The 25,424-nt window shown below is 36.7% G+C and overlaps 2 protein-coding genes across 2 annotated transcripts; both read right to left on the bottom strand.

The window, feature by feature from the left end:
- Positions 1 to 9,713: 9,713 nt before the first annotated feature.
- LOC114359893 (uncharacterized) lies at positions 9,714 to 10,950 on the bottom strand. Its single transcript, XM_028314427.1, has 2 exons — positions 10,682 to 10,950; positions 9,714 to 10,252 (listed from the first exon to the last, which is right to left on the bottom strand). The coding sequence occupies exons 1-2, from the start codon at positions 10,915 to 10,917 to the stop codon at positions 10,024 to 10,026; spliced, it is 465 nt and encodes a 154-aa protein (XP_028170228.1). The 5' UTR covers positions 10,918 to 10,950; the 3' UTR covers positions 9,714 to 10,023.
- A 6,142-nt stretch (positions 10,951 to 17,092) lies between these two features.
- Positions 17,093 to 20,431, bottom strand: Snx21 (Sorting nexin 21). Its single transcript, XM_028314423.1, has 4 exons — positions 20,087 to 20,431; positions 19,654 to 19,875; positions 18,290 to 18,483; positions 17,093 to 18,164 (listed from the first exon to the last, which is right to left on the bottom strand). Exons 1-4 carry the CDS (start codon positions 20,309 to 20,311, stop codon positions 18,038 to 18,040), a joined length of 768 nt encoding a protein of 255 aa, XP_028170224.1. The 5' UTR covers positions 20,312 to 20,431; the 3' UTR covers positions 17,093 to 18,037.
- Positions 20,432 to 25,424: the final 4,993 nt, after the last annotated feature.

Below are 25,424 nucleotides of genomic sequence, written 5' to 3'. Positions count from 1 at the left end.
GACGTAAAGTGACCAACAAAAGTGAAACTGAATCACCCCCGGCTGCCCGGGGCGACGGCTCAGGCGTCCGGCAGACAAGTAGCCACCAAGCCGCGAGCTATGAGCGTAGTACAGGGGACAGGGTGCTATGATAAATAANAAATCAAGTGGCAGTGGGCGGAGCATGTGCTCCGCCGAGCTATGTAGCTCGAAGAGCTGATGGCCGCTTGGGCTGGAAACATCTTGAGTGGCGACCACGAGCTGGAAAACGTAGCGTGGGCAGGCCTTCCACTAGGTGGACCGACAATCTGGTGAAGGTCGCGGGAGGTGCCTGGATGCGAGCGGCGCAGGACCGGTCTTTGTGGAAATCCTTGGGGAGGCCTTTGTCCAGCATTGGACGTCTTTCGGCTGAAACGAACGAACGAGCAGAGATAAGCTAAACACACAACACACACATGGTGAAACTGCGAGACACCTAGTGTTATTGACAAACAATACAATCATAACCTCAGTTTACTCTTTCTGCAATAACAACTTTTTTCTTCTTTGTTATTATGTATGACCCAAGTGTTTTAATATTTCGTTATTTAAAATTCATAAATATTAAATATTATTTAATTTTAATATCTAAGAAGTTACTTATGTAGGTACGCATATAACACTCTACAATCGGATCAGACTAATATCATCCAGCATTTATCGCTATCCAAATACATTAAGGGTGGGTTGCACCATCTTACTTTGACAGTAATTATGACGTTAACCGGTGCTTTTTGTATGGAGATTCACAGATTTTTGACGTTTGTCAAAGTTAAAGTAAGATGGTGCAACCAAGCCTAAAAGACTAAAAAATCGATTTAGAGCTTTTTAAAAAATGGGTATCAAATGAATACTTTAAAGGTATCGGGCTCTAGGCCTATTGAATGGACCAGCAAAGAGATCTCTCTAAATTACGTGTAACTTACGCGGGTCATCTTTCATTATTACGACTTTATTTTGGCAAGTCACAACAGGGAGGGCGTGTCGTGGTCACCGCTCGCAGCGCCCCCTATTTTCGCGTCGCGTTTTTTCGCTACTGACCACTGCCCCTATGCGGGGTTCCATACGAGATAATATCGTAAATTATAACCCAATTCCACGGCTGTTAAAACTTGACAGATGAAAAGGCTTGCCCTGACCATCTACTGTCGTTAATGTTCGGAATGAGGGTGCTCCAGAGATTTAGAGATGATTATGGTCTTTCTGTTTTGTTTATGGTCAGCGTGACCACGGTTACAAGCTATTATAAATTCCATATTGATATTGTGCTGGATAATGTCATAAAGATTCTGTGACCATTGTCACTTTTTCACGTAGCATTCATAAAATCCCCATTATAAAACCGTTTAACTGACACTTGAGAGAGAATATGTAATTTATGATATTTATGACCTACCTACATAATCAGCTACTATAATGTTAAATCTAACTTATTTAAAAGTTTTCGGCACTGCTAGGTAAGTACTGCGTACGAAGAATAATTAATAGTCATTTAATTAATTGCGTCTAAAAGAAGAAATATTGACTGCACCTATCTTATTATGTCATCTGAACAATATGTCAGGACAAGTCTACAAAACACCATCAATCACACTAATGGTGGAGACAGCGCACGACAAGCGGGAATGATCCCGGGACAAGACGTCCTGAGACGACATAGGACAGGACCATAGGCCACCGGCGCCAGACGGCAACAATGCCCCATTAGAGGCTACTTAGCGCAAATAGGCGCCGTGTAAAGCATGTACCTATGTAACTTAAAGGAATAATACCTACACAGAGATGAGCACAATAATCATGTATGATTTTTGATATCTGAGGAGAGTGAATACAGAGCTCGACTTGTCGTTTGTGAACTTCGTGATGGATCCCGGGACAAGCGACATGTCCTGAGGCGGCCAGGACCATGGGCCACCGGCGCCAGACGGTTACAATGCCCCATTAGACGCTATTTAGAGCTAAGGCGCCGTGTTTATGCACACAAAACATTGATTAGTGCGTTATAGCATTGTAACTTTAAGGGACCACCATAGAGATAAATTGGAGCACTATTTTTGGAACACATGGTTCACGAGATAAAAATGCCTCACCTCGAATCGAAAGAATATGATAAAACATTTATCAATTATCGTTAGTAGTAACTAACTGTTATTTAAATTGGACGATTTTGTACCCCGGTATAATACCAGTGGAGTTTGTAAGCTGCCATTACTTGGTTATTGGTGTCAATTTTTTTTTCTGTCTGTTTTTCATGCCTGAATAATATTCGATAGTTTTCATGGGCTGAAAGTGATTAGTTGTTTCACCTCTAAAACAAAAGGGCTACATCTATAATTTTAGACCGATGCTTTCTGAATGAATTCTGGAAAATTCTTTTATCCTAGGTACTCAGTGTATTACATCTAACAAGAACTTCTGAAATATTTTTAAAAGTTATTTAACAATCAGATCAAGAGCTCTACAGTTCGCTAATGATCCTTGCTAGGGAATGAAGCTACATTTCATTAGACGAGCCGTCACTGCGACATAGACCACCGGCGGACGGCAACAATGCCGCATTAGACTCTACTTAGAGCCTCAGTGCCGTGTTCGCAGAAAACAGGCCAGAGCAAGCTAGGTGATTAACACACCACAGATGTATTTAAGCTACATTCTGAAACTTAATACAATAATTCATGATAAAACTTAAGTAAGCGTTAAACTGAAATAACTGCAAGTTATAGTAAGATGACTAAAGCCTATTTTATTATTTTCGGCTTGCCTGGGTAAATAGTTCTGCAACACGAAGGGCTTGTTTGATTTTGGATTGCATACTCGTAGCTGAAACAGTTTCAGTAAAACTTGCACTAGCATATAAAGTTGACTTTAGATTTTTGATACAAATCCTACAACTAGAGCTTTTGAAAAAAATCTCGTTAATTGCATGAAACAAAATACAAAACGAAAATTAGAAAATTCCAGTCCTGTTTACCTTTCTTTCAAGCCTAATATTTAGTCTGAATATAGGTACTCGTAGTATGTCGCAGTCTGTGGAGGAACACTATCTGTGGTCGCGATCCTCATCAGTGAGGGACCGAGGAAGAAGAAGAAGTATGTCACAAAGTATCTAGGTACAAATACGAACTTTACTTTTAGCTTAGGCTAGCTGATGCCAATGTAAAAAATATTTCCTCGGTTAAAAGTGTCCTTTCAAACGCTGCTATCACAAACTGGATGCTCACTACGTATTTCGCTTTAACTACCAGTTTACCAATAGCCACGAGTTTTACTGCACCGTTTTAAATACGATTATTAAATTAAAATCAAGAACTATCGGCCCCCCGCTGGTGCCACCCGAGCCAGCTCTGCGCCCGCGCCAGTTATACGAGGACAAACGCGTTTGGTATTTGTTCACGCAAAATTTACATCAGAATAGTCCGGACAGAATGATCGAGCGCCCGGTATTGTAATAGAGATATTTAAAGTCGATTTAGAAGATTTTATTCGGTTTCCAACTGCTGGAACCGTCGTCAAAATAAAATTGATTGTTCGTCATCGTGTGTATGTGGTATCTGTTAATAACCGACCGGTATAAAGTTAAATAAATTATTAATGACAACAACAACAAACAAATATTTTCAACAATCAAATGCAGTCTCCTACCCAATAAGCTCTCGTATGTCCCACTTCTGAAAAAACATATTTTTGGTTCATTCTCATCACAAACCTTTCCTTTCGTTATGCTAATTAATAAATGAATCAGTGCTAACGACGCATAACAATAAAATTAATTAGCTTTGTTGTGTAAACTTTGTCTTCTTTTATGGTTAAAGACCAATAAATGAATTTTATACAATCAAAAATAAAAATATCAAGACTGTTCAGTCGGTCAACTGTGAGAAATGTGAAACAATAAAGATGACCAGTGGACAAGAAAAATCTATGCGGGACAGATGGCATTGAAGAGCGACGAGCACATTGATTAATTGAGCTCAGTACAGTGCTTATGAACTCGAGCGAATGCTCGCTGCTGTTGTCATAATGTGTGTCGACGCTAAACATGACTGTGTGACAAAAAAACGTTTGGACTCATGAAGGAAAAGTTATTTTACAAGTAGAGTAACTTTTGCAAGCATTGATGTATAAGCCTAGTTCATAGGTCCTTCTGATATTCTTAGTGTGAAAAACCCTTATGGTTAAAAATATAGATTACCACTCTCTCACACCTACCGAGTACAACTTATAAAATTACATAAAAATCGGTCCAGCCGTTTCCGAGGAGTATGGCAAATCTTATAAATAGCTTAATAGCAATGTTTCAAAAGCTTCTCGTTGTTGTTGAGCAAGAAACAAACTTAAGTGACGAAATAAAAGCTTTTGATATTTCAGAATGTCTATCCTAATAATGTCATCTATCACGCTCTCGTGGTATTCAAAATCAAGACCAAACTATTGAAAATTACAAAAACCGTAAAAATTGTTAAATGCACAGCGCACGAGGCCCGTTTCCATCGTATAAAATAAACAATCGCCTTTACGAGCTATGACAAATCTGAATTACAATCATAACCTTTGTCCAGCGCATTCTCGGCGCATTCGGACCAATAAAATAACTCATGTCCAATTTATGTTAATACAATAAATACCGACATAAATAACCACAGTGAAGGCAAGGAAGACAATTTAAATTTATACGTCGCATGGAACCACTGTCTTTGGTAGCTGCCTCCATTGAAAGATTTGTGCCGTGTTCACGCCCATGTTCATTTATTTTATTAAGTTAACTGGTTTATTCATTACTTAGTTTAGAGGTTGTACAAACAGATTTACTGCTGGAAATAGTAGCAGCCTTGGTCCTTGCGACATTTATTTAACCTGTACACTACACCTTTACTAGAGTGCAAGGCAGTAAGGCCAGTTCATTATTGATAAGTTTAAACTATATTAACTACCTACTGTCTTACTTGATCAATTGAATGAAATGTAGAGCTAGGGAGTGAAGATAAACGTGGCTAAAATATTAATTTTAGCCACGTTTAACTGTAAACTAAAGTCATACAATTTTGTTAGGGGTCTGCATCTTTTAGTTACTAAGGTATTATATACACGCATAATTTATTCCTTCAAATACAAATTATTTACAAGATAACTTGGAAGAATTAAGAACATTAAGGTTATTTTCATTCCTTCGTAATTTTCGCTTTAAATTACCTCGAAATGCGGCGGTGCAAATCACTCCCCTTAAAACCAATTAACTGTAACGACCATTATTCGATATCAGTTATCACTATCATTCGTTTGCTGAACAGTCAAGTCTCTGAAAATTTTTCAGTAAAAATTAACGACTGCACATTTTATTGAATCGAATGAAAAGTTTATTCGAGTGCAAGTATTTAATCAAATAATCACGTTTCTGAGGGTGATTGGATAGTTATTAGGTGAGCAGATAGACACTTCACGCAAAATCTAAGAGACACATTTTGATGTTAAGTGGGCACTTTAAGTTCCTAGCTGAAATTCAGAACAGCACATTAGCTTATATGCCTAAGCAGTTAGTTAAGCGTTAATAGGTAGTTACGTTTATGGAACAAAGACACTTGAAGTCTTGGGCACTGTAATTGTTTTAAAGTTAAAACAATAACAAGAAGTGTACCAAAGAGTCAGAAAGTGTGTTAATTCGGGAACACATGACACGATCGTTCATATCCAGCTATTTACGTACCTCAAGGCGTCGTCGGTTAAGGAAAGTGTTCACGTGTGCCCCGACCACAATAATAATGACATAAGCAAATAATTGCATCACAAAGTAGTGTTATTTAAAAGAAAGAGCGACAACCCGACAGATGCTCCCAGCCATCTTGCGGCTGCGCTGTCGCTTCGGCCGCCACTTTCGTGACTTGTGGTCACATTGTCTCCGTTTAAAATCAAATTTCGGTACCACCAAAATTACTCAGTAACGGCCCCTATAAAAATTACGACAAAAAATAAAAGTTTATTGTTATTGTATCAAGGAAATAACAGGCCAATCATTTAATTAAAAAGCAGCTCATCACGTGCTTACCGCGATTACAAAATTGTTGGTCGTTACGAAATTTTAAAGGTACTAACAAAGTGTTATTCAAATACCTACGAAGTCGTTGTAAGATACACGAGTCTGCAATTTAAAACTAAGTTCTTATGACAACAATATAAAAATAGTATCGCTTGCTACGCGTTATTATAACGATGTACCAATATACGCGTAATGTAGAGGCACCTAACAAGTACGTTTTAAGGGTAATAATAAAAACAATAAAAGATACAAGGCAAGGAGCCGCGGAGCGTGAAATTGGCATCTGCCCCGCGAACGCTGTTAACTGCTTGCGTACATTGTTACCGATCTATACAATGAACATTTTTGTCTTCGCGGCTCCTGTCCCAGGGGTGAACATGATGGGGTTGCACGTTTTAACTAGTTCAGTTTTGCGGACTTTACAATAACAAATCGTGCAATATATCCACACCGAACTATAGTGGCGTGAGTTGTTATAATAATACAAGTCACGGTTAAAGCTATTTTCAGTAATAAAATATCTAGAATAAGCAGATAATATCTTTAATGCCCAAGTAATAAATAGTTAATTATTTAATACTTCCAATACTGTTTTCTAATAGCTCCTAACAAGATATGTCTCACAATTATTAATTATTATCCATTAACTTTAATCAGCAGAAACTTTATTAAACTCCGCTCGTACTGAAGTGGAAACCTTGGGTTATTGTGAATTGTCATCAAATTATTTACTTCACTGCTGAAGCTGAAGTGGCAATGGGCAAGGCACATAGTACGCAGAACTGACAGCCGATGGGGCAGTAAGGTTCTGAAATGGAGGCCGCGTACCGGAAAACGCAGCGTGGGACGTCCACCTACAAGGTGTACCGACGACATCGTACAGGTAGGTAGTGGGGAAGCGCTGGACGCAGGCCACTACTAATCGATCAACGTAGAAAGAATTGGGGGAGGCCTATGTTCAGCAGTGGACGTCCTATGGCTGAAATGATGATGATGATGATTTACTTCACTTTGGATTCAAATACAGCTTCTGAACCTAGAGAGATCTCAAATCTATCTATATTTTATAGTTGCTTGTGGGTATATTAATTTACTTCAGAAAGACAATATTAATGTAATTATCGTAAAGGGTAAGTGATAGGTACTTTAAACAGATGAGACTCAAAAATAATGCGGCTAAATATCTCCAAGTACCATGCTCTATTTTTATCTTGAGAACTTAAGCAGTTCCCAACTAGCAGATAACAAAGCATGAACTCACATTATTATGGCAAATCTGGCTTTGATGGCGACCTGTCGGTAGGTGTAATCTCAAACACGTACAGGTCTAAAAGTAAATACCTTACCACCTATGTAATGTGTAGGTATAATCCTACTAAGTATATTTATGTATTGGAATTTACCGATTTAAGCATTAATCTAGCGTTTACCTAGAAAGAAAAGGCCTGAAGTTGATTCCATTTGGAAAACGAAATATCGTGTAAAACGACACCTCTTATGATAAAACTCAGGCCTACTCATTGAACAACAAACCGTCCACTCTTTCAATTTGAAGACAGCCATAAAAGTAAGGCCGGGGCCGCACCGAGAGTTTATTAATCAAGCGCAGAGACATCCCTGGCTTAGTGGCATTTTTCCCGGAGGATGTCGTGTTCATTATCCGGCGGGACGCGGCGTGATGAGAAATTAATCCGAGGCAGGTGCCGTAGGTGCGCGGGCGGCAATTTGCCGCCGATAACCCGCGCCTTTCTCACGATACGCTTTTCTGCGGCGGACTTAGACTTGTGTGTTACCTAACTAAAAATATTCCAGGTCTCAATATTGACTCTATAGCGATTCATATTCATGTCAAACTTGATAATCAATGGATACAGTCCTGTCCATCTTATCGTTTATATCGGATTATCTAGATTAAACGAAGTTGTTTACACACAGAAAAAGAAAATCTGAAAAGGAAACTAAGATTTAACAAGTCTAATCCTTTTGGTAACTTCAGTAATCTTTTAACAAACAATGAATACACACGTACCTATTCACAACTTAAGTAGTATTAAGCCTATCTCGACCGAAAACGTAACAGCGAACAAAAATGATATTATTAAGTTCATGCTAATTTAAATTGGAACAACCGTATTCCACTTCACAAAAAGAAAGAAAACATTTTTTTACGAAGACAAGCCATACATAGCTACAGCGTTCAGTGTCATATTTCATTCAACCTATTTTACCACGCCATATATTACCGAGATATAACTGCTCCGTAAAACAAAACACAGTTGATACAATCCGACAACCGAAAAAGTAAAGTCGTCCCGTTTATGTTAAGAGGTTTCAGCTGCAAAACAGAAGAAAAGCAGCGGATGGAGGGAAGCGGGACTGCGGCGCGCCGTAATCCGAACATATCTCGGTACATTGCTCAGAGCGACACTGCGGGACTTAGCGGAAAGCCTCGCCGCGCAGATGCTTATCTCAATAACAGTTTTATTTATTTTTGCGAGCGGATGATCCGCCCCGGTGGATCCGTCTAATGAAAATAGACGGTGTCGGCGCGCGAGCGGTGACTGATCGAAAACTGTAGCGCTAGTACGATTCCGGAATTGCACACTGTGTATAGGTTCGTTTTATGTTTATATGGAATTGTGCTTATGCCTTTGAATTAGGTAGCACCTTGAAGCTAAGCAATAAATAAACTGCTATGAATATAAGTTACCATTGTAAAGTCAAAGGCCATGCACCTAGTAGGTACTATCGAGCTACCTCTATGTATATGACACTAGTTTCAGCCTGTTAAATATTATAGAGAAATACAAATTAAGAAAATGATATTAGGAACAATGGCTATGGTCACAGGCCAGTAACCACATCAATAAATAATCGACCGGAGTTCCTGCCTGAAATCTTGAAATTTATAAATCTACCACAAATTTGTTATAGCCGAATCAAAGTAGAGTCCGTAAATGTTAATTTCAGCGCCATATTATTTTCCAGTTTACAGCTATAGTTCCAAAATACTGGACTGTCCTGTCGATGACATTGACAGTGGGGCGCCACCGTCAATACCGGATCGCTGGTTCAGATTTTTGCCATGTTGGAAACCATATAGTTGAACGATGGTAGCGCCCCCCTGTCATTGAGTTTGGTGGGACAGTTCAGCGTGGGTCATCTATAGTATAGGCCTATCTCATGACACTAACAAAAATAGTTTAGGTGAAAAGTCTCGACCGTCCACGCAAGCGCAGCTCTCTAATTAGGTCATTTGCCATAATTGCCGTTTCAGATTGGTTTTTTCGCGGCGACAACGTCCCTGGAGGCTCGGAACGCGCTCCGCTGAATAAAACCCAATGCACTGCACAGCTCTAACTACCGCACTTTTTAATGCTGATTTCGTGCTTGGAGAAACTAGTGACAGAAACAAAGGTTTTGTTTGGAAACTAGACTCAAAAGTAGATTAGGTAAATCGTTTGAATAAGTTCTAATTGTGATAAAGTAGGTACTCACTATGTAAAGAATATGATACAAATTGGTTTGCAATAAATAATATCCTTAGCTAAAATAAAATCTGATGACATAAAAAAGAAAAGAAAAAAATATTTCATTAAATAAAGTTTTATTAACAAACTGTTTCTTTAATTTATTCTTAGTAAACAAGAATAAATGAGTACTCTACAACTTAAAATGGAAAAGCTAAAAGAAAAACTATTATTATAATAGGTTGTGCACAACGCAGCCTTATAAAATTTCACATTTCAATCACTAAAAGGCAAACTTCACTATTTATGATTAATAAAATATGTTGATATTTCATTAAAATTGGTGGATGAAAGATTGTGGGAAATAAAGTTGTTATAATACAAGATCAATCAAATCAACTAGTTAAAGTTAACTTGAAATTACATTTAATGTAGAGCCGCTAGTTTGAATGGCGGATGGCATCTGATTATTTCAAATATCGACCAGAAAAGAAAGGATTGCGGCTAAATATTAGAGCCACTAGGTTCAATGGCGGGTGGCATTTGCTTGCGGGGATTCTCGCGGCTGCGGAGCTCCTCGCGAAGCAGCATCAGGTGCTCGTAGTGCTCCGCTGAAGTGTCCAGGAGTTCTGCGCACACGCGCATGGCTGCCGCTTGCCGCTCGCGCTCTACCTCCATAGTCGCGTCTGTTGCTTGGCTGACTGTTAACACTTTTTCTACCATGTCGTCTAGCCTGAAACAAATGAGTAATATGAAAGGAAGATTTTATGTAAACAAATTAATGATACAAACGATGGAACATCAAGGTAAACTCCGTGGCATGTTACCTACATGAGCAGTTAATTTAAGCTATACATTTTAAGTAAGACGTGTAATTTTTCAGTGATAAATGGTTACATATTTACTTATCTGTGTTTGTATTATGTTTGCTTTAAATCAAACGTCAATTTAAGATACTTTGACCGTTAGATTGGACTGGTAAACAACACAAACGGCCTAATTAACCTAACATCTAAGAGCTGTACTCTACATAATTTTTCAATCAAGGCCTTATTTTGATAATACTTAAAAGTTAAGAACTATTTAACAAAATGAAGGGCAGAACAGAAGGGTCAATAATAACGTGAGCTTGTTAATTGTTTCAAATAATAATGATCCTTACTTTCGTTTCCTAATTTCCAGATACAGACAGAAGAAGAGCGACAACAAAGCGATCAAAGCAGCATTGATCTGCGGCCACGTGAGGTGCTGGCTCAGGATGTGGAACCTCGTCACCCGGACCTTGGGGATCACGTCCCATATCGTGAAGTCGGGCACCAGGAGCGTGAGCGGCAGAGCGAACACCACCACCACGCCCAGTACCACCGTCACATCACATTCGGATTTATCGTTAGACATTGGAAATGAAAAGGATATTGACCGGCATTTTACTAAAATTATGACTCAGTCAAGATGACATCAAAATACTGACGGAGATAACTCAAGAAGTTTGTATTTCAGTTGAAGATTTAAAATCCTCTCTCTAATGTCTATGATAAGGACAGGGAGCACTGCAATATTTACAATATTCATGATACCAAAAAAAGTACCCACTACTTACTTAGAGCCAAAAGTTATCTCAGAGCTATAACTTATGATATCGTAATAATAAAGAAAGAAACAAAACATCAAAAACCAATGATCATCGTGGGTTTACTGCACAAAACTTGCGAGGCAGCAAATGGGAGAGCGGCGCGGCGTCCGTCACATAGAGGCATCGGCAGCGCCACTCGCGCGGCATATCAATTTCGACTAGGTACACACAATAAAATTGGACGGTCTCCGGAGAGGGCTTAAACGATTCGCCGTTTTGTCTCGGGGCCCAGCTGCGTAATGACCGGGGCAGGAAAAAATTGTCAGCAAGAAAACGCGAGGGTAGTCGGGTTTATGTGCACGCGGCAGCTGGCGGGCCGGGCGGCGACGCGCTCCTAACGGCCTCTGCTTACCTCGCAAAACCCGCGCCAATTTTATTTATCGAAAATATAAACCGATTTGCGGAGGGCCCTCGTAAATTCTGAACGGCTGATTTATGGCGGTTACAGGGCGCGCTTAAACAAACTTGCGTCTTAAGAACTTCACTGTCCATGCAGAGTTGATTCTCGTGGATCACTTATGGATCAATCGATGACGAGTCGTTCACAACAGCGAACCAACTTCAGTACCTCTAGTAGGAAAAACTTTCGAGTTCATTTCGTTGCGTATTCAAAGTGTCATCGAAAAATTTTGTATGAAAAATTAAACAGCGCCCCCTAGGGCGGCTATAATATAGGACTAAAATACAGAAGTAAAAGGAGCTTGATTTCGCACCACCTCAAGTTAGCTCGGAATAAGTATCCAACTTAATGCAGCTTAAGTCCTACATTTAGACAGTCTCTCCTCTAGAGATTTATTAACACCCGTATTCACAAACGATGCTTGTTTAAGTGAAGTAGTAAATCGAACGCACAGAATAGGCTAGTTGCCTAAAAACATTTTTTTAGTCCGTAATGTTTAATATCAAAAAATATTGGACACATATATTTTTATTTGTCAATCTAACAAATAATTACATAGTTAGAGCTCNAAAATTCGACCAAGAAAAGTAGGCGATTTTTTAATGATTTTACTAAAAGACTAGTAGGAAGTTGTCACATCAAAATTGCCAACCCTGGTATATGCGTGTGCAGCCCACCGCTAAATCAACAATCGTAACATAGTAGGCACCTATATCTAATTTATACGTGTATGTAGGTAGGTAAGTTGGTACATACTATAGGTACTAATAGCCTTTTCGATTTCAAGCACATCACCTTCATAGGGTAGGCTTACCTGGAAAAGTTTTACAGTGCAAACAATACTTGTGTAGATAGTAGGTAATGAATTATATACTACTGGCCATTACAGTATCTAACGTACATACTTACCTACATAAAGATAATGACATAGCGGGTGCCTACCCTAGCCTGGTGGTTAGCGCACCGAAGTAGGTAAATGCCCCACGGTTGCGGATTTGATTCCGGGTGAGCCATGCTATTGTGTTAGATAAGCAAGAGACCGATTTCTACCTACAGTTAAACTACAAGTTTATCAAACCTAAAATATTCGTGGTAAGGGTTCATTTAAAGCTTCAATATCGTCGAACAAACTAATACCTACTTACTCAACTATGAGAACATTAGCCACATGTTCCGCGACCGAAGTAATAACATCTATTACTTTGTGGGGCCAAATTCATTTACTTATGAAGTCAAAGTCAAAGTCAAAGTCAAAATTTCTTTATTTGTTTGGACTAATAAATAGTTCTTACAAATCGTCATTTTGCTCTTAAGGAGCCTCTACATGTCTCATAATCTTTTTACCCTACCAGCGCTTCGAGACCAACATTTGGCAAGTGCTGAGAAGAAGCGCCGCAACAAACTCAGTCACCACTGTCTGCCGGTTAATATAAATAAATAGAAATAGTAGTGGTAGGTACATTCGATTCAGGAGCAGTTCACTGAATTTNAATAAGTAATAGTACAGGTACAGAAGGATTACTCCGCAAGACGATTTAAATAAATGCGAGTCTTGCTACGACGCGATACAGTGGAATTCAGCTCGCACAGCACTACGTACCTACAATTTTATTCACCTACAAGTTTTGTCTCTTTCTATCGCGTGCCTCTGAACTCTTCTTACGCTGTTAGGGTTGCTGTCTAGTGAAAAAATAATTAATCTACTTATTTGTAATGAGGAAACGAACGAACGCATTCTGAGCAGTAGTCATAGTAGGTTAGGTTCCTATACTATCCTAAGAATTATTGATTACCTACATGGCCAACATACCTTTCAGCATCTTTGGGAAGCTAAAAAAAAAGATAAATCCGGTAGATTTCTTTTCGAATTTAAACACCCGAACGCCGCACAATATTTCTTTCTCTGTATGTCCATTTTTAAATAATACTTCGATCATAGAATTATAATCATACTACAACGCACGCCAGCGTCCTGACGGGCGCGCGCGTGACACTCGACTGATATAATACCCGCCGGCGGGGCGCTTCGCTGTAGGTAATTATCGGATGTACCGCGCGGAGTGAGCCAGGCCTGGTGAAGGTGTTGATCATGATACACCAACCATACAATGACATAAGCAAAGAGGATCAGGTAGCAGGTATGTCTTCAACAACACTAACTTTTTGATGCAATAGACACTTACCTAAGTCTGGTCATGAAAATTCGATGGCCTATCTAGAGACAGCACTGTACTATAACTACCTACTGTAAGTACCTAGATTGATAGGAAAATAGTTTTACTTTAGAAGTCACTTGTCTAAAACCCCGGCTTAAATAACATAATTTCGCCAGCAAATGGACTGTCCTTAACAACGTTAATTGATAAATCAGTAAAGAATGTATCGCGTGCCGTTAAGCATTTCCTCGCTGAATTAACAAGGCGAGTTAAGGCACTCGCAGGGCGGACGACAGTACCGAGTGTAAGGAGACAGGCCACGCGATTCAATTAGCTGATTTGAGGGCTGCGGTTACCAGGGGTGCCGACAGAAAATCAAAGTAGACAAAATTAATTAATGAAAAAAAATATTCAAGTACCTACCGGAAAGTGGAGCATGGGTGGGACATCGCATCCACGTCAAAGGTGTTCAGACGGCGCTGGATGCAGGCCGCTCCAACCAATAGGTGGATCATTGGGGGAGGCCAAAATGTTCAGCAGTGGACGTCCTGTGACTGAAATGATGATGATAGTCAAGAAACTAGAACCTTCACGTGTGCAAAGGGTTCGGTACATTTTTATTGCATAACGAGACTCAAAATGGTGATGATAAAACAGTCATTTATTAGGTAAATTTCTCACTTTTTTTTCAAAAGTAACTAACTAGTGTTTTCATTTCATGGATACCGTAAAAAGATATTTTAATGCAACACAACTTACATTGAAATATTATAATAGTACTAGGTATTGTAGGTAGGTAGGTAGTGTACAGGTAATAAAATATTCCGATCAATAAAAAATAAAAGGAAGTTTTAAATACCTCAATAACAAAATACACAAAAATACATAAATTAGGTAGGTACTCAGTCCTAAACGTGTTATTTATAAATAAAATTGTTCTCGGTAACTTACGAGTAGGTACAAACCTATTTAAAAAAATTAAGTTTATTTTGATTAATTAATTGAACTAGGGAAGTGGTAAAGAAATATTAATTTGAAACAGATAATCCTTCTAAAAAGTACTTTAAAACTTTGTAGAACTCTAAAAATAGCCATAAAATTCGACCAAGAAAAGTAGGCGATTTTTTAATGATTTTACTAAAAGACTAGTAGGAAGTTGTCACATCAAAATTGCCAACCCTGGTATATGCGTGTGCAGCCCACCGCTAAATCAACAATCGTAACATAGTAGGCACCTATATCTAATTTATACGNTTTATACATGTATGTAGGTAGGTAAGTTGGTACATACTATAGGTAGTACTAATAGCCTTTTCGATTTCAAGCACATCACTTTCATAGTGTAGGCTTACCTGGAAAAGTTTTACAGTGCAAACAATACTTGTGTAGATAGTAATGAATTATTTACTATTGGCCATTACAGTATCTAACGTACATACTTACCTACATAAAGATAATGACATAGCGGGTGCCTACCCTAGCCTGGTGGTTAGCGCACCGAAGTAGGTAAATGCCCCACGGTTGCGGATTTGATTCCGGGTGAGCCATGCTATTGTGTTAGATAAGCAAGAGACCGATTTCTACCTACAGTTAAACTACAAGTTTATCAAACCTAAAATATTCGTGGTAAGGGTTCATTTAAAGCTTCAATATCGTCGAACAAACTAATACCTACTTACTCAACTATGAGAACATTAGCCACATGTTCCGCGGCCGAAGTAATAACAGCTATTACTTTGTGGGGCCAAATTCATTTACTTATGAAGGGCAAAACAGCCGATCAATTTAGTAAATTGATTGCCTTTTATGAGTATTAAGTAGATTGTTTTACGGGAGGTACAGTTTTTGCCTTCCCTATTATCTTCTAGATGTAGAATGCAAAGGGTAACAAAGGTTAACCTGAAGATCCTGCAGGTAGTGTAAGGTACTTTATTGTAACTCTAGTTTTACTAAACTACTAAGTAATTTAATTTTCTATTGTGAAAACGCTGTTGTCAGACTTCGTAGGGCGACCGACGACATGCAACTAATTCCGTTCTAAGTTTTTAACTAAGGTACCAACCACAAAGATAATTTTGTACTAAATCAACGTATTCTTCCTCGGAATCCAACTTTGGAGCTTCTCGAAAGTACCTACACTCTAATCTACTTATTTAAGTCCTTATCGCTTAACGAACAAGCGTCAGTCGCTCGCCAGTGGCGCCAACTAGTGAGCTTATCCCTTATTAAATTTGGAATGATCATGGCGTAGTAGGTAAAGGTTTTTGGATTTGCTCCTCCGCCATCGAAATTATTAGAAATAAAAAAATACATTCAAATATAGTGTTTTATTATCTAAACAGCTACAAATATATAAAATATCAGTCACCTTAAATGTTAGCAGTATCGTGTAAATATTAAATAAAATAATATCACTGAAAATCTTACCAATATAAAACTGCATTAACATAGAATGGTACCTAATTTTGACTTTGAATTGATGACATAATTTGACTTACAAATAAGCATCCTTTCAAGACTAAAACGAAGATCTTAATAAGAGTAGACTAGGTATGTACTAATGCATTTATTCAGAGCAAAAATTAATTTTACTCCAGTACAGAGGTATTCCGAGATCATGACAATCAAAGTGTATTAAATTTATTTAAATTGGTAAATTGCCCAATTAAAAAAAAATGATTTGTGACATCACTTTTTTTACATAAATTTTTAATGGTGTTCAATAGTGACATTTATACCATTTTGCTAATGTTATGTTACTTCCAACTAAATATTAAAATACTAAAATATTAATAAATGTGATATTATTTACATAAAAGCTATATTGTATAAGGCGCATAACATAAATTAAATAGAGCATTTTCCTTAAATTAGTTTCACACATAAAGCCCTGGTTTTTGGTTTATATTTCTCAATTTTTTTTAATGATAAGATAAAACATTCTATTGATATACAGGTTTTAATCCAGTCAATAAATTGACACCTTAAACTTCTGCAATAATCGTAAATCGACAATCCTATAGTTTTTGTATTTTAAATATCAAATTATCAACTGTAATGAACATATATATAATACCACCTCACTGTGGCGTGGAGCATATGCTCCAATGTCAAAATGGCCCCGTCTGTGGCGTGGAGCATATGATCCACAAAATGTAGGTTCACATTTCGCGGCACAGCACGCTCAATATACGTTTTTACATTCTTTAGAATTAATTTTTATAATTAAAACTTTACACTTCAACTCATAATGTGTATTTTTCTACATATAGTATTTTTACAATACATGTTAAATTGTAATTTCATGATTGATCTTAATTCGTTAATTAATTATATGTTAAAACAATTTCCTTCTGCATGTTTGTAGGCGAATAATACAAAAAAGTATTGCCTAGCTCATCTTTGCACATTACATACATGAAAATGTATGTAATGTTACCTAATGTCCAGTCAACGAAAGTTGATCGGAACTAGGTAGAGGCAAAAAAAGTATAAAATATAAAAAGTAAACCCCAGTTGCTCTTATAACCGGTAATAGTATGTAAAAATATTATTTTACTATCCACAGATCTTTCATGCAATTTTTTTATTAAATTAAAATAGGTAATTCATCTTTTTATAATAGGTAAGTATATGATTTTACAATTATAATGTATATTGTAAATATTTTACAGCACTCCTAAAAAAAATGTTACGTAAAATAAATATTAAGCTGCTTTCATGTAGCTTATAATGATTAAAAGTTTAATATGCTTAAATTATTCTCACTATCAAAGACAAATTGACAATGTTCTCGTGATTTAAATTCTTAAAGCAGAATAATATAATATGAACATCCAATTCTAATAGTTACACTAGTGAAAATTGTAATAGGCTAGAGAAAGAATATACATCAGGCACTATATTATTTGAAATCTTAAATAGATATAATAATATGGAAGTCCTAGTATCAAACATAAAATATCAGTTTTAGATGCAAGTTAAAATCATCGGCACATCTGATTGAATATCATTTGAATTCATTAATATAGCTTTACTTAAAAATAATGAGATAATCAATTTAAAAATCTCCTTCATGCTTTTAGCAATCAGTTATAATAAATATATCTTTAACAATATCTCATTGTTGACCTTGTATAATGATGGTTTCCACACAAAAATAAAATATAATATCAATTGAGCATCATTTTGTGAGATAAAATGCTTAATTAAAAGAATAAATCCAAAAAATATGATTGGTCCTTACATAACATTCCGTCCAGTTGGTTCATCAAAGCAACAGAGCATTATAAATATTATAATTAAATTAGTAAGCATAATCAGATCACTTTATATGGAAGAATGTAGGTTATCCACAGCTTCCATGAGCTTTGGAGCACTATCGACTTTCATCCCCCGTTTACGGAGATCATTTAGTTCTTCAATTAATTTTGCCTTATCACGTCCCAGAGTTTCCCTGAAATCAGAAGTATTTCATAAATACATAACAGTAATAATTATATGTTTTATGAACTAATAACATAACATATTTATAAGATTTTTATTGAATTCATAAAGCATGATTTGAAAAGTCCAACTTACCAGATAGAAATGCAAGAATGTAGTAATGGAACATAAATTAATAAGAGATCCGAATCACTGACAGCTTCATATCGTCTCAATGCCAGTTGTGCCCATCGTTCTACTGGACCAGCTAGCGCCCCACCGCTGGCCTCGGCACATGCTACAATGCGGCACAGTGCACCCAGAACTACTCGAGATCTGTCTGTGTACACCTGGAAAAGGATAATTAGTATTATTTATGCATAGTATAGTAAACCACACCCACAGCGGAAATTCCTAACTTTATTTAACCCTTAACCACCTACCTGCGGTCTCAGAGACCGCAACGATTTTTCAAATTCAAATATTTCCGCGTGTGAGTGGCGTGCGACAAAGCGCGTTCATGTACCTTTTCTACACACCATTCGGTGTCGCGCTAGTGCTCGGTGAGTGTGTACGTGCACGCGTTTGGCCAGGGTAAGTAAAATAAATTCGCCAGCGGTCTCCGTGACCGCACGTAGGTGGTTGTGTGACTTTTTATTATTACTGTTTTAGAATCAAAATGAGTAAAAATGACGAAAATATTATAAGATGTCTTCAGCAAGAAATCTCGGACGAAGATGACCTTTCTAGCGACGATTGCATCCACGTCAAACCTGATGTAAGCGTTAATCAAGAGCAGGCTGAAGAGAGTGGATCTAAATCTGAAATTGAGGGTGACGAAGACGAAAATGATGATGATGATGACTTGAAGTTCAAAAAAGAAACGCAACACGTCTTACCCATGTTTCGTGTGTAAAGTACCTATTTGTTTGGAGTGTTCGCAAAAAATGAGTTGTTACTGCCGCAAAAAAATGCATAAGTTGAGGCTTTGCAATTTTGTTATTTTTTAAATTTTTTGTTTAGTTTTTTTGTTTGATTTTATTTTTAGTTTATTTAAATTATTAGAAATAAGAAAAAGAAGTGAAACATTTAAGTATTTTAGAATAAAGATCTCATTTTCTTAGTACAGTTATTTTTGGTGCCATATTCCTTATGTCATAGATATTATTCCATTTTTATAAAACTTTTATACTACTTTTGCTAATTTGTGACGCTTAAATAAAGCAAGTAGGTATAGACATGCATTTTATTTCATCGAACTTTAATTTCTTATCACAGATCCCAAAATAATCGCAATAATTTATTAGCGGTCTCTGTGACCGCACGTAGGTGGTTAAAGGACAGAAATAGGTGCTAGGTGGTTAAGGGTTAAACTAGATAATAGAAAATCAATTCATCTATGCTAATGCAGATATAAGATACTAAAAGTAATGTGCCTATTGTTAACTATTAATACAGCTTTGTTTATTTTAAATAATAATGAATCAATTACATAATGATATGGGAATAATAATATTTACCTTGTTCAGTAATTTAAAGCTTGTTTCTAGGATTGAAAGGGCCTGATCGAACTTCTTCTCTTCAATGAGTTTTCTCGCTTCAATTAGCTCAATATTCTGGAAGAAATTAATAGATGCCGGGCAGTCTCTTAACCTTGATTCGCCTGAAATGAGCTGCAGCAGCGTCTCAAAAGCTGTACACCTTGTTGAAATTAGGTTTGGTTCAAAATTACCAACCACTATCTGAAATACATAAACAACACAATTTACATAATGAATTGGGAAATGNTCTTAAATACAATTAAACCATTTGAAACTTCAAAAATGGGAATTTTCCATAATTATCTTAGTTACATCTGTATCATCAGTTTATTTTGTGATGACTTAATGCAAAACGAACAAAGAGAATGATCGCACACGCCCAGTGTAAGCAAACAACAATGTAATGACTAACCTTCCTCGGAAATGACACATTATTCAACAAAGCTGGACAGTCCTTCTTCAGGCCGTTGTACAAGTCTAGGAAATGAGTGTATCTTCGTTCTACATTAGCTGGGTCCGGGTCATATACCGTAGATTCTTTGTTGTCCTGTCTCACTTGCAACATGTAGGCAACGTATTTCTTCTCACTCTCAGCCCCCTCGACAGTCCTTGATGAGACAATTTCAAACTTCAACATGATGGAATTATATTACTGAAATATTTTTATCCTTTCGCTGTACACAAAACACAGCTAATTAATGTTAATTATTTATCTTCCTTCAAGACCGATTCACAGATTCATGTTTGATGAAATTGACAGTTGACTTACGGATAAGTATACCAAATTTCAGCTCAACTGGTTGAGGAGAACTGGTTTTAAATTTAATTGCAAGATTTATCCCATACTAACTAACAAGCGAAGTGCTTGTAAAAATGGTACGCATAATCTTTTTTGCGACTAGTTTTCTTAGAGTATTATACCATTTTGGAATCTTGGATAGTTGCGTCAACTTTATAAAAAACTTGCCGCAGTAGTGTTCATACTGTTTTTATACAAAACGACGAGACAAAGTGGAGTGAAAGTAAAAATCGTTCAAAATTTTAAGGAAATATCATATTTTGATTAACTTTTGTGTAAAAACTGTAAGGATTCTGAGGGTTTTAAGAATTGGGGTGGACAGCAGCACTACTTAAGTTGCCGATACAAACAAAAAAACAGAAGTATTTGAAAAATTGTGGTCGTGGTAATGTAAAATATCATAAGGGGTGTAAATTTTCGACGAATTTCATAATTTATTGTGTAACTTAAAAAATAATTGAGAAAGATTTTTTTTCTTATTTTTCCTAAAGTAGTCATGACTATGTCCACCCTGCGGCGCCGGCTTATCCTTGAATTTTGGGACACGTTGTATATAATATACGTTTTTACATTCTTTAGAATTAATTTTTATAATTAAAACTTTACACTTCAACTCATAATGTGTATTTTTCTACATACAGGGTGACTGGAACTGAACCCGCCATAGCTAATACGCGTATGGAGGAGGNGTACAGAATTGACCTCTCTACAGATTTATTATAAGTATAGATTTATGTATTATTCTTAATAAGTGGTATTTAAGTTTATCTAGAGATATACAGTATATTTCTGTTTACTTGGTATGTAAAATTTTGATAACTCAAACAAATCGACGTGTTTAATGTTATAAGACCGAATTTTGTTTAATACAACCTCAATTTTAAGGTCTACAGGCATTTGAATCATATAGGCCTTATTCCGTGTAGGTGATTTAATAAAGCCAAAATCAGTGGTTTCGTAATTTGCTTATTTTGAATAGATTTAGTTAAACATTGTGTTATTTTTTGTAATATTGCTAAAATTAAAGGATGGAAGAAGTTAATTAACCTTGTTTTTGTTGACTGACGTTAATATTTATTGAAATATAAGCATTTAAAGTTAGGTAGGCCTTATTTGTATCAAGTACCTTAGTTATTATAAGAAAAGTACTAAAGAAAACTCTTTGTCAACATAAAAAAAATAGGGGCTGAGGTAAACACTCCGTACGCGAGTTCGCAACTCGTATACCTACTTCTACCAACTACAAATAACCTTTTGTTAGAGGCTTTCAGTCATAAAATGCGACAAAATATACTTTATAAAGATACACACGAAAAATCAACCGCTTCATTGAGAATTTACAGTTTCATTTAATATTCAGTGATCACACACACTTTCCCTGTTGGCCCGGCGTGTCGGTGAATGAGGGAACGGTTTACTTTTACTTTGGAATTCTGAACCCTATCGCCACAACAAAGACCAGCAAGACAAATAATGATATCGGGGAAATCACAGCCTCTCGAAGGATATTAACGTGTTTCCTCGGAAGGGAATTGCAAATTAGCGGCAGCTCGCGCCGAAACGCGCCATGTCGCGAATAGCGATGAGCCTGGAACACTCGAATAAGAATCTGAGCGCACAATATTCACTATCACGTCACTGCCAGACGCTGATATGTATAGTAAACTTTCATTCACTTTCGTTGAACATGTAAATGTAACAACTACCAAGTTCCCAAAAGAGCTTTGCCCTTGACTTGTGGAAATGTTAGTACAAACTGAACGATATTGACGTTATTTGTAACTAAACGTTACGTAATAGTAAACACACACCATTTCGGTAAGTGCTCATTAGAGTTTCGCATGATTGGTGCCCAAGTTCCCACACGATACATACATTATCTAACATATGTACTAGCAGGCATGTTGTACGGTTCGAGATATTAATCAATAGTATGCTCACGTTCGAACAGGCTCATGTTTATCGGCGCTGTCCTGGATGATTGATTAGAAGTGTTACGACTATGACAATTAGAATAACGAAATGTAATATTCTGACACGTCTACCACTTTAATATGTAGGTACTATAATTATCACTATAATATGCCATCTGTGATATTCCTACTAAGATTTTGAGATTACCAGGACGACAGAAAGTTAACGAATATAATCCTTAAAATATTCCAATAATTATAATGTGTACACAAATACAATGAATTTTTATGTGTTTATTGGCTTAATCTATAACGGCTTATCCCGTAATTAATTAGTTAGTTACACACAGATAATACGAAATATTTAATTCTAAACAAAATCTAAAAGTTACTTAATTGTAATTAAGCCATGTGTGTTTAAGTATTTATACCGTCATTTGTGTATTTAATTAACTAGTTTTGCGACGAGATAATCCTCTGGGCTTCGGGTTTCTCATTTATTTCGGATCAGCCTTTTCAGCGTGATCGAGTAACAAATATCCATAGTAGACGTCCGACAGATTTGAAATCCTGGCAGTAAATGAGTTTTTATTAATAATATAATTAAATATAGATGGAGTCATCTCGGATTTGCAAGAAAATCCACCTCAAAGTAAAACGATGTAATAGAGACGAAACGAAAATGTTACGTTTTAGTACCATATCTAAGTACCTACTTAGTTAGGTACTTTTATTAAAAAGTAATAAATGTGAAAGAAAGGCAATCAAGCCAAGTACAAAAATAGCAAAAATTATTCAACAATATTAACTTGGGCTTCGGAGCAGTCAGTATTTAATTTTGGTAATCAGTGCCAGTAAGTAAAGTCGTCGGGAAAATAGAGGCGCTATTTTTGTTAAGTGGAACTTGTAAAAAACGTCAAATCAAGTTAACTTATATGGCAAACAATAATAAAATTACTTATTCCAGACATTTTATAAAAATACTGCTGAAGACGAAGAAAACAATTTTTTACATTATGTCTCTATCTGTCGAGTCACGAATTCTACTTTTGTTTATTATTGGCTGTTATACTTATTTTGCATTTGGGTGCAGGTTGGCTAAAATATTAGTCGGTACTTAGCTGGGTAAATAATTTACGTTACGTCAAAAATAATTAATAGTTGTAGATTTTTATTAGTATAAAAATCCTATTAACTATAATACGCAACAGACTAAGAATCGATTTAAATACGCATCGAATCGAGTCGAGTCAGGTGCTACTTGGCACGTCTCTGTCTAGATGAGTCAATTTATCAGCTGGTCTGGAGTCCCATTTGGCAGAATAGAAAATTTGATTAAACCCCGTGCCTATTGCCTCTTATTTTATTCCACCGCTTGAATGTCATTTTTTCCCTCAGCAGAATTGAAGCCCGAAAAAGTAAAACGGGAAAGGGTAAAGGGAGGATGATGTTTCACGGATGAGTGTGTACTTGTGCCGTGGATTCGTCGATATGATTTTCGAAACTCTTGTATCGAGTGCACTCGATGGGAGTATGATTTTATTCCAAATTTTCGAGGGAACCTTTATAACAATGTCTTTTTGAATGAAATATGAGTTTGACTGATTTGAAATTACTCAATTCTTGCTTTGATAAACACGTTAATTAATAATCACGCGACTAGGTAGCGATGACTTACATTTTCATATTAATACCTACTATGTTGCATTAATTCAATAACACCCTGTATGTCTGTTTTCAGCATGTAATATCTAAAATATTTATAAGTATAAAATGCAACCACCTTAAAATCATGTAGATTCCACTTTGTGTTCAAGGCAACATTCTTGCACCTTAGGTTAAATAGAGGTTATATCAAGAAATATTTACAAACTGTAAATATGAATACAATGTGTATTGTGTATTTTAAGATAAGCTCGGCCCTAATTCTTGGAAGGCGTCATAGCAAAGGTCACTTCCAACATGTTTGATCCCTAATATGGTAATACCTGGCAAAAACAACGGTTATCGAGAAAGCGGACAGTTGGAGGAGCATTGTTTGAATTAAGGACGATTTCTATGAATGATCAACATTAACTTCATTACCATTTGACCTTTAATATAAACCCTTTAGCGTTCGTAGCTTGAATTACCAATCGCTGTAAAAAGTTATTTAAATTGCTATTAAACCTTCAATGAATGGTCAATGTTAAATACACATTTACTAATGTGCAAACCACGCTCGTGAAAGGTCGATGGGTTCATTCCTTCCTCGGAGACAGTTCATTGTTCAATTCATATCCCTAATGGGAGCAATTAGGGTTAGGACAAGCCCATATCCTGCACAAGGGAAATTCAATTTGTTACGCCGCTGATAAAGTTTATGTATTTATAGGCAGCGGATATTCAATAAACATTACATTTTCCTACATTGACAGGAAATCATTGTTATCGGTTTACCTGTACTTGAAAGGGCAAGGGTTAGCGCTATTTTTGGAATTAATGGTTTCAATGGTACTTAAATATGAAAACCTTACATTGTGAGTCGATTTTGCGCGTCTTTTCTTCATCATAATACCAGTCTTAAATTAGTCCTTATTCGCAAGTCGGTTAAACAAATTGAAAGACGCAGAACGGAGCCAAGTAATTGTGATGAAACACTGTAAACTTGAGTCGTGAGGTTTCATTTGATTAAGACACTTTCTTTCATCAGTATGTAGCTGAAAGGCTTCCCGCCGCGCTTTATCAATGTTTCCCGAATAAGAGAGCAATAACGCAGCTTTCATTGGAAGGAAAAGTGTGTGAGGTGAGGCATGATGCGTGGCGAGGAGGTGGGGGGAGGGGGACGTGCAAGGACGTGCAACAGGTCGCCCGATGACCTACTTACAATAAATTAAACATCGTAAACACACGCACAACACTACGCTCGATGAGAAGAGACATCAACGTTTCGATTCTTGTTTACGATTACGCCGAATGGCTCGTTAAATAGCATTTTGTTGAGTGAATTTCGAACTTTTAAACCTCGAGGCTTGTTAATGTTGTATCGTATACTTGAT

The sequence above is a fragment of the Ostrinia furnacalis genome, unplaced genomic scaffold (assembly GCF_004193835.3).
Source record: "Ostrinia furnacalis isolate ACB-3 unplaced genomic scaffold, ASM419383v2 OfSCF4672, whole genome shotgun sequence".
Taxonomy (NCBI): domain Eukaryota; kingdom Metazoa; phylum Arthropoda; class Insecta; order Lepidoptera; family Crambidae; genus Ostrinia; species Ostrinia furnacalis.
The sequence above is the reverse complement of the archived record's forward strand: the minus strand, read 5'-3'. Positions and strand labels throughout refer to the sequence as shown.